General features: G+C 41.9%; 1 protein-coding gene across 1 annotated transcript in view; it reads left to right on the forward strand.

Annotated features, from left to right (window-relative positions):
* The window catches only part of LOC109929541 (pituitary tumor-transforming gene 1 protein-interacting protein-like), a 63,392-nt gene extending 60,596 nt beyond the window's left edge, over positions 1-2,796 (forward strand). The window contains exon 7 of the mRNA XM_020529209.2: positions 1,407-2,796. Within this exon, the coding sequence (XP_020384798.2) occupies positions 1,407-1,456 (50 nt within the window). The 3' untranslated portion in view covers positions 1,457-2,796. The remainder of the gene's footprint in view (positions 1-1,406) is intronic.
* Positions 2,797-11,104: the final 8,308 nt, after the last annotated feature.

Below are 11,104 nucleotides of genomic sequence, written 5' to 3' on the forward strand. Positions count from 1 at the left end.
ATTCTAATTTACATGTCCTGCCCCACACTGACACGCATGTTGTCTGACTGACCGACAGCATTTTGTCTTTTCATTTATTGCAGTGTCCACAATGCTTCCTTCTTGCCTTTTACATTTTTGGAACATTAGGGGAGGCCTGCTGGAATCAAGTGTTTGGCGCTTGATGGATATATTGAGAATTTCTCATTCATAAACTGATCTGATTTAAAACAAAATTCTCAAACTTTAAAGTGTAGCTCCTAGCCATCTCAGTTCATAAATACCATAAGGTATAGGAGCAGAAGTAGGCTATTCAGCCCATCGAGTCTACTTTGTCATTCAATGAGATCGTGGCTGATCTAATAAACCTCTCCATTTACCTGCCTTTTCCCTACAACCCTGATTTCCTTAAGGATTAAAAATCTATATATCCATCTCGGCCTTGTAAATACTTAACCCAGCCTTGACAGCCCTCAGCAGTAAAGAATTCCACAGATTCCCTATCCTCTGATAGTAGAAGTTCCTCCTCATCTTTGTCTTAAATGTGCGACAGCTTGTTCGGAGATTATGCCCTCTGGACTGAGACTCTCCCACAAGAGGAAACAACTTTTCCGCATCCCCTTTGTATCAGGCTGCAACAAATCTCAGGTGATGGGGACAGCATGGTGGTTCAGTGGTTAGCACTGCTGCCTCACACTGTCAGGGACCTGGGTTAGATTCCAGCCTTTGGTAACTGTCTGGAGTTTGCACCACCTGCCTATGTCAGTATGGGTTTCCGCTGGGTGCTCTGGTTTCCTCCAACAGTCCAAAGGCGTGCAGGTTAGGTGGATTGGCCATGCTAAATTGCTCCATTGTGTCCAGGGCTGTGCAGGTTGGGCGGATTTGCCATGGTAAGTGCATGGTGGGGGAGATGCTTTTCAGAAGGTCATCAAAGACTCAATGAGCCAAATGACCTCTTTCTACACTGTAGGGATTCTATGATTCTGCAATTCCCAACTGAGATTAGAAATCAGACTAGCTCGGATATAAATAGTTGCTGGGCACCAAATAGCACCAGAATCGTTTGGGTATCTTAGCAACAGGTAGAAGTTCTGTCTTATCAGAAATGCACCCCAGCCAACGGATGACACGAAAATCTCAATTTATTAAATTCCACTGCTTAGTCTTTAAGCAATAGAATTAGCCTGTCAGTAGAGTGGCTTTATATCTCAAAATTTTTTTTCTTGTCCCTCAAAATTAAAGCAAAAAAGAATGGAAATTTAAATTATGGCCAGAACTTAATATTTTGAAGTTTGGTCAAAGTTTAATATTCAAATAAAGATTTCTAGTTTGCAATGTTCCTAATATAGTCCAATATTATGTTGAATTGTGTGTTTGAATTTTATATTGATTTATTCTTGGCCTTAAATCATGTTTTTAATTTTCAGGTCTTCTTCAGAATTCTGATCACCTCTATAGCAAGTTTGAAAATGAATAAACGAACTCAACCTTCACCTGGGCTTTCAAGAGTGCCTGAATATCTGTTGCAACCCATTATTCAATCAAGCTGTCAAACATAGCAGTTTATCTTCACATTAACATTTATTTTACATTAAAAATCATAACATGAGCTATTTTCATATCATGGTTCTTCAGTATTGACTTCTGCATTTGTAATGTCGAAAGCCCTGCAATTCTATTGGACTTACTATAAGAAAAATGTCAAATTGTCTTTTCAAAGTTGCTATATCCCTTCTGATTTCCAACTGTCATGTGGCAATTTGCACTTTTGTATGGAAACTGATACAGTTTATATTTTCAGTACAGTGACAATTATGATGAGAGGTCCTCCTAGCTACTTAGCTTAAGAGATTTCTTACTTGCACAGTATTGTTAAAGATAATTAAAATTAATGCTGTATTCTTGGTTTTATTTTGATGTACATTATCTAAGTTGACATTATACAAATACCAGCCCTACTATATTCCAAAAATGTTGGATTTGATTCAAATAGTTTATTTCTAGTCTGATACATATTACAATGAAGTTTTTTTTTGTTTCAAAATAAAAGATCCAGGTGGAGTTGTGTTGGTTTCAAAGTCGCACACTGTTTAGAATAATTAATGTGCAGGTTGTTTCAGTCTATTGCATAAAATAAAAACAGAAGATGCTGGAAATACTCAGCAGGTCAGGAAGCATCAGTGTGGAGTAAAACAATGAGTGTTTCAGGTTTAATGACCTTTCATCAAAACGTAATCTGCATTATTATACCTTATTTTGTATTATGCACATTGCTATACCTTGTTTTCAAAGAGATCACTAAGATGCTGAAATTTAACTCGAACTAGTAGAAAGTTTTCTAAAACACAGTTTATTCTGGTAATTGTCAAATAATAAATTTAGTTGCATACTGTATTGCTGTGGTTAAAAACAAATGTTATTTGGGTGATATTGTTTGCATAATGGGATAATTGACACCTGCTTTAAAATACCAACCTTAAATGGCAAACCTTTATTACAAGTCTGAATTGTTTTGATGTTTATGCTGGGCAGAATCTCTGCACATTGGTAGATCACATTCTGATATACTTTAAATCACTGTGATATTCAATTACAAGAATGAGAAATTGCTGTAATTTACAGTCTATTTTTTGTACAAATGAAGTTGATAAACAGATTTGATTGCTTTCAGAATAGAGATATCTCCCAATAAATGCCAAAGGGAGTGAGAAATTTCATCTATTCCCCAACATTGTATTTTCTAAATACTTTCAACGAATTGTAATTGTTTTGTGTATTATTTCCCACTCAACTTAATAAATATAAATTGTTTATGTACAATTTGTACTGAAATGTGTAGTTCTAGCCTCCTGACAAGAACAATGTGCACTGAGACCTTGTCCATATTGAGCTATAGCTGAATTTGAGGAATTGGCTCAGTTGCCTGCTACTCTATCAGGCAAACTTTATACATAGATTCCCTAATCTGCATTAGAAGTAATAGTAGTGAGATCCAGAACACACTCTTCTGTTTCATTCGTACAAATTCTGTGCTTGTCTATTCAAAGTGCAGGCTCAGTTTTTGCCCCTTAGCTGAAATATCTTTGGACAACATAAAGGGGAGAGCTAGCATTAGAAGTCATTACCGCTTTTTTCTGAACTTTGTATGTGTGAACTAGTTATTTTTCAGGAATAAAAACATTGTGGATAGTTTGTTTCATTATTTGACAATGATCAATTTTTTTTTATAAGGGTTGAAGATGAAAATACCTAAAGTCTTCAAGGCGTGTCCTTTCCTATTAACTAATACATAGCTCAAGCCTAATTTTCAACTTTCATCCAATTTGTTTTTGAAAAAATTATTACAAAAATAAAATGTGTATATACTCAATTAAAACAATCTTCTGGGCAGTTGCAAAAAATCTCGTCTGCTTTCAGCAGTGGAAGATTTTAAGCATAAAGGATCTGTGCAATTTGAGTTTTGTTCTGCTGGCCTACTGTATTTTTTTTTCTCAAAATTTTTATGCCCATTAGTTTCAATCTCACCATTTGTGTTCCTGAAACTGAGTAGTAATTATTTGTTGGATGACTTCTGATAGCAGGACGTTTTAGTTGGTTTTTGAAAATGTTTCTTTTTGTTTAAGACATTTGTTTTCCTTCAATGAATTGTTCAGTTGTAGTTGCATAGACTACCTTACTGTAGGGTAATGGGAAAGGGAAGGACCACAGGTTATTCCTCCAAGAACAGTGAATTTTCTCACTAGGCCTTTTCCTATATTACTTGCATGAAATGTTAACGGCAACCTCATGATTTAATCCTGATTGGTTGCAATCTACAAATGCCATTCTTTTGGTCTCCGTCTGATCCAGGTCCATACTGCATCAAATTATAGAAACATAGAAGATAGGAGCAGGAGGAGGCCATTTGGCCCTTCGATTCTGCTCCACTATCCATCACAATCATGGCTGATCGTCCAACTCAATAGCCTAATCCTGCTTTCTCCCCATTACCTTTGATCCATTCATCCCAAGTGCTGTATCTAGCCGCCTCTTTAAAACATTCAATGTTTTGGCATTATCTGACTGTTGTGCCCATTGGACCATAGCAATAGCTAGATGATTAAAAACTAAATGTTCAACTGTGTTGTCATCTGCCATCCCAGTAATCTCTTGACAGTAATAATGGAGTTTACTGATGAAACAAAGGGCTCACCTTTGTCTCCCTCCACCCTAACATCAACGAATACCGCTCACGCTTGGACGTTGAACAGTTTTTCTGCCGCCTCCGCGCTTACTTCTTTAACTGTGAGCCTAACCCTCCTCCTACTGACCCCTTCTCCTGCCTCCAACACACCCCCTCCTCCTGGACACCACCCTAAGACCTCATACCCTCCCTCGACCTCTTCATCTCCAACAGCCGTCGAGACATCAATCGCCTCAACCTTTCCACCCCTCTCACCCTCTCCAACCTCTTCCCCCACAGAACGTGTAGCCCTCCGCTCCAATCCCAACCTCACCATAAAACCTGCGGACAAGGGCGGCGCAGTTGTAGTATGGCGCACTGACCTCTACGTCGCCAAGGCCAGACACCAACTCTCCGACACCACCTACCGCCCCCTCGATCATGACCCCACCCCCGACCACCAAAACATCATCTCCCAAACCATCCACAACCTCATCACCTCAGGTGACCTCCCACCCCACAGCCTGCAACCTCCTCATTCCCAACCCCACACCACCCGCATCTATCTCCTTCCCAAAATCCACAAACCTGACTGCCCTGGTCGACCCATTGTCTCTGCCTGCTCCTGTCCCACCGAACTTATCTCGACTCCATTTTCTCCCCCTTGGTCCAGCAGCTCCCCACCTATGTCCGTGACACCACCCACGCCCTCCACCTCCTCCAAAACTTCCAATTCCCCGGTCCCCAACACCTCATCTTTACCATGGACGTCCAGTCCCTATACATCTGCATTCCCCATGCAGATGGCCTGGAGGCCCTCCGCTTCTTCCTGTCCCGCAGACGCGACCAGTCCCCCTCCACTGACACCCCTCATTTGCTTAGCTGAACTCGTCCTCACCCTTAACAACTCTCTTTCAATTCTTCCCACTTCCTGCAGACAAAGGGGGTGGCCATGGGTACCCGCATGGGCCCAAGCTATGCCTGCCTCTTTGTAGGATACGTGGAACAATCCCTCTTCCGCAGCTACACCGGCCCTGAACCCCACCTCTTCCTCCATTACATCGATGACTGTATTGGCACCGCCTCGTGCTCCACGAGGGGCTTGAACAGTTCATCCACTTCACCAACACCTTCCACCCCAACCTTAAGTTCACCTGGACCATCTCTGATACCTCTTTCTCCTTCCTGGACCTCTCTGTTTCCATCTCTGGCAACCACCTGGAAACCGATATCCATTTCAAGCCCACCGACTCCCACAGCTACCTAGAATACACCTCCTCCCGCCCACCTTCCTGCAAAAATGCTATCCCCTATTCCCAATTCCTTCGCCTCCGCTGCATCTGCTCCCAGGATCAGGCATCCCACTCCCGAACATCTCAGATGTCCTCGTTTTTCAAGGACCGCAACATTCCCCCCCCTCAGTGGATGAGAACGCCCTCGACCGTGTCTCCCGCATTTCCCGCAACTCATCCCTCACACCCCCTCCCCGCAATAACAATCAAAACAGAAACCCCCTCGTCCTCACATACCACCCCACCAACCTCCGGATCCAATGCATCATCTTCCGACACTTCCGCCATCTGCAATCCGACCCCACCACCAAAGACATTTTTCTCTCCCCACCCTTATCTGCTTTCCGGAGGGACCATTCTGTCCGTGACTCCCTTGTCCACTCCACACTCCCCTCCAGCCCCACCATACCTGGCACTTTTCTCTGCAACCGCAGGAAGTGCTACACCTGCCCCTACACCTCCCCCCTCACCCCCATCCCAGGCCCCAAGAAGACCTTCCACATCAAGCAAATGTTCACCTGCACATCTGCTATTGTGGTATACTGTATCCGCTGTTCCAGATGTGGCCTTCTCTACATCGGGGAAACCAAGCAGAGGCTTGGGGACCACTTTGCAGAACACCTACGCTCGGTTCGCACTAAACAACTGCACTTCCCTGTCGCGAACCATTTCAACACCCCCTCCCATTCCTCAGACGACATGTCCATCCTGGGCCTCCTGCAGTGCCACAACGATGCCACCCGAAGGTTGCAGGAACCCTGCAGCCCAATGGTATCAATGTGGACTTCGCAAGCTTCATAATCTCCCCTCCCCCTCCCGCATCCCAAAACCAGCCTAGCTTGTCCCCGCCTCCCTAACCTGTCCTTCCTCCCACCTATCCCCTCCTCCCACTTCAAGCCCCACCTCCATCTCCTATCTACTAGCCTCATCCCACCCCCTTGACCTGTCCGTCCTTCCTAGACTGACCTATCCCCTTCCTAACTCCCCACCTACACTCACCTTTACTGGGTCCACCCCCACCTCTTTGACCTGTCTGTCTCTTCTCCACCTATCTTCTCCTTTATCCATCTTCTATCCGCCTCCCCCCTCTCCCTATTTATTTCAGAACCCCCTTCCCCTTCTCAGCCCGAAACATCAGCTTTCCTGCTCCTCTGATGCTTCTTGGCCTGCTGTGTTCATCCAGCTCTACACCTTGTTATCTTTAATATCCAATGTAATTACATTCCTGACTGACATCATAAGCAAAATGTCACTGAATCACTGTATTTCAGTTTAAATTTCCTGTGATCCCCTGTATTTAAGAAAATCAATTACCAACAATTTTTAGCTAGAACTTTGATTTAGAAACTTATTTCTGTGAAACCAGTGAAGTTTCTAATCCTCATTACATGATGTTCAGGAATATGTATCTGGATAAACTGATTTTTTTTTTGTGCATGCTCAAGGAACACACCAATATTTCCCAGAGAAAAAAAAATTACAAGAGGGAGTTCTTTTGTAAGAAGTTTCTGGTGTCATGAAAAAAAATTGGAGCAATCCAATGAATTTTGTTTATCTTGTGCAGGTCAAAAGTTTTGCGTTGTTTCAACATATGGTGTCACTTTTTAAAAGTATAAATGCTTTTCTTATAGATATTAAGAACTGCAGATGCTGGAGTCAGAGACAACACACAGTGTGGAGCTGGAGGAACACGGCAGGTCAGGCAGCAGCAGAGGAGCAGGAAAGTCGACGTTTCGGGTCAGGACCCTTCTTCAGAAATGGGGAGGGGGAAGGGAGCTGAGCAATAAATAGAGAGAGTAAGGGTGGGGCTGGGGGAGGTAGGTGGGATGGTGATAGATGCGAAGAGTTTCAGGGCAGAGGAGATTACCAGAGGGTTGTAGTGGGAGAGAGATCCGCTGAGGTCTTTCCAGAGGGAGGAGGACAACTTCTTCAAGGTGAGCATCCTTGGAAGAGGCTTCGCAGAGGGGTTATAACTCAGAGATAGAAATCATGAGCCTCTTCACTCCTTTTACTTGTTAACTAAAGCTTGAATAATGACGTCATTTGTTATGTGGCAGATGCTTATATTTTCTCCAAACACACTCCCCATCCTATTCATGGAAAGCTAAAAAGATCTGTCAAAGTTTTTGAGATAGTAGGAACTGCAGATGCTGGAGAATCTGAGATAACAAGGTGCAGAGCTGGATGAACACAGCAGGCCAAGCAGCATCAGGGGAGCAGGAAGGCTGACGTTTCGGGCCTAGACCCTTCTTGCTAGTTTTAGCCACTTCTTTCTGAGGACTCAAACCACTGGGTCTTTTTTGCATAGAAGTTGGTTGGCCAAGTGGTATTTCTTGGTCTATTGTTCCTGCCACAGTTAAGATTCACAGCACCATCGAATGCAGCAAGGTAGACTGTCTGTTACCCTCTCCTCATTGTTGCCTTTAATCCAACCATAGTTTATGCACTATTCACAGAAAACACTTAGCAGGATTTTCAGGAAAACCAAGAACCCTTCCAAAATGAAGAACCCAGCCAGTTGCACCTTTTAAATTGAGTGTTAGAATTAACTAAATAAAGTGAAAAATATTTTTGATCACCTAGGAAGCTAAACTCTGGCAGATTTCCAATGCAAAGTGATGAATGTAGTGTGCACTCAAACAGAAAGGGTATCTCTGAGCAAGGAAGAAGGGATTTTTATCCCTATGGCTTTGTGATACAACAAAGAGCCTTGAAACTTCAATGTCTTCGGGATCTGAAACCTGTTGGGAAACTCCTAAGTACATTCACACATTTCACTATGACTGTACTATGAAGAAGCATTCAGAACATTTCCTAGGAGTTGGCCTGTATCCATGTATTCTATACATTCTTGCCCAGAGCATTTGTCCACAAAATCAAAGCTCTTGGGAATTCATTTAGCAAAAAGAAGTCATTTGTCAAAATATAACAAAGTGTAGAGTTGGAGGAACACAGCAGGCCAGGCAACATCAGAAGAACAGGAAAGCTGACGTTTTGGGTTGGGACCCTCCCTCAGAAATTGTCAAAATGCTGTCTTCATGAACATCTTAACAGTGGAAGTGAGACCAACATGCTTTTCTCCGACTGCAGCCACCCTAAGACTACATCTTTACAAATACACTATCATCAGTCTGTTGCCCATATATCTATATCTAGAGCTAGCAAAGGCTACTGTTCAGCAACATGCAATTTGTGAAGCCACACTTAGTAGTTTATCTAGAACAGCTATATCTAAAGGTATTTAAGCTATGTCTTTTCCTAATTGCCTCATTTGAGCATTCCTGTAAAAAACCCTTCAGACAATTCCAAAGTGTACAGCAAAAGGTGATTTTTCATCAAATGTTGAAGGTTAAATTCTCTCTTCTTGGACATGGTCATTGCTTGGCACTTGTATGACATGGATTTTATTTGCCACTTACAGAAACTGGGGTGAAACAGTTAATATTCTTATTACTTTTAAAAGGAACAGGTAATACAGAAGATTACTGCTGGTCTAAATATATATAAAATATATATATTGTTTACAAACAAATAGAATGGAAATCATAACCTTGTGTCACTTTTAGTGACAAAGGAGAAGGAAACAATTAAATGAACTTCACCACTGCTGTTCCTTTATTAAAATTAGGTAGCTCTTCCATGATGCTTTACAATAATGCTTGATGCTCTATAACTATGAAGTTAGAAAATGAAATATTTTATTGAAGGCATTCATCTCACAAAGGAGACTTAAGGCCAACCCACAGTTAACACAACTGTGAAAATTCTGTCTATATTTTGGCAGTCATGCTAAGTTCCACCACATCAGCTGAGACAATGCACACATTTTTAAAAAGAAAAGGGCAATTTTCCATGTTTCCCAAAATTAAGGGATCCTATAAAAGAAAACCCAGGATCTGAAGCTGGATCTGGATCTGCATCTTTGCCAAAACCAAATCAGTTCTTCCTACAGTCATACCCTGTGTGTGCACCATGCTGAAATCTGATACTTAATTTGGAGAGAACAGGATGAAGTTACTAAAAAAAGGTCCAAATGGGATGACTCATAATAAAATGTCTGCAATTCAACTTTGTAACACACGAGAATGTAATAAATAAGAGGATGATACTCAGCCTTCCAAACCTTTCCACCATCCTATAAAATCTGCCTGAGGCTTGAACTCTTCTTTCATGCTGGCTCCTCATATACCTCAATTCCTCAATATTTCAAAAATCTACCTGCCTCCTCTTTAAACACTATCAGTGATCTAGCCTATAAAATTCTCCAGGTAGAGAATTCTGGACATTCACTACCTCAGAGAAAGAAATTTCCTTAGTATCTCAGTTACAGAATAACAGGATTGCATTTAAAACCATGTCCCCTAGTTTGAGATTCCCCCATTAGTGGAACCATCATCTCAACATCTACGTTGTAAAGCCCCTCAGAATTTTATATGTTTCAAAAAGATCATCCTTCACAAATAGCTAAGGGCCTGACCTGTTGAGTCGTCTTGATAAATCAACTTTCTCATTCCAAGAATTGGTCTCGTGAATACCTTTCTTAAGTATGGGGACCAAAACTGTACATATACGCCAGGTGTAGCCTCACCAACACGTTATACAGTTGTAACTAGACTTCCTATTTTTAAACACCAAGCAATAAAAGCCACAATTCTACTTGTTATCTTAGTTACTTGTTGTATGTACTATCTACAAGATGCGCTGCAGAAATTCACTCAAGATCCTTAGAAAATAGCTTCCAAACCCACAACCACTTCCATCTCGAAGGACAAAGGCAGCAGATACATGGGAACACCTCCACCTGCAAGAACCCCTCCAAGCCATTCACCAACCTGACTTGGAAATATGTCACAGCTCCTTCAGTGATGCTGGGTCAAAATCCTGGAATTCCCACTCTAAAGGCATTGTTGATCAACCTATAGCATGTGGATTGCAGCTGTTAAAGAAAGCAGCTTACCACTGCCTTCTCAAGGGCAGCTAGGGAGAAGTAATAAATGCTGGCACCCATGTCCCATAAATACATTTTTTTTTAGAAGTTGCATGTTAACTTTTTGTGTTTCATACACAAAAACACCAATATCCTTCTGTGCTGCAATAACAAGGTATAGAGCTGGATGAACACAGCAGGCCAAGCAGCATTAGAGGAGCAGGAAAGCTGACGTTTCGGGCCTAGACCCTTCTTCAGAAAATTGACCTACCTTGAAGAAAGAAAAACCTCTGATGCTGCTTGGCCTGCTGTGTTCATCCAGCTCTACACCTTGTTATCTCAGATTCTCCAGCATATGCAGTTCCCACTATCTCCCTTTGTGCTGCAGTGTTTTAGAGAATTTGTCGATTTGAATAATAGTCTGCCTTTTGCTTCTTTCTACCAAAGTGCATGTCCTTCCACTTTCCTACATTAAACTCTGCTAACTTTTTGCTCACTCACTCAACCTATCTTATAGATTGTTTATGCCCTCATCACATGCCCTCCCACCTATTCTTCTGTTGTTAGCAATATTTGGATGCATTACACACTGCCCCCTCCTCCAAGTTAATAAAATATAAGTAAATAATTGAAGCCCTCGGTCTGATCCTTGTAGCACTGTACTAGTTATGTCTTTCCAATCTGAAAAGATCTCTCCCTCTTCTTTTCTCTTTTCCCTCTCTTTGTATTCCTTGTTCTATATCT

The sequence above is a fragment of the Rhincodon typus genome, chromosome 2 (genome assembly GCF_021869965.1).
Source record: "Rhincodon typus isolate 14 chromosome 2, sRhiTyp1.1, whole genome shotgun sequence".
Taxonomy (NCBI): Eukaryota; Metazoa; Chordata; class Chondrichthyes; order Orectolobiformes; family Rhincodontidae; genus Rhincodon; species Rhincodon typus.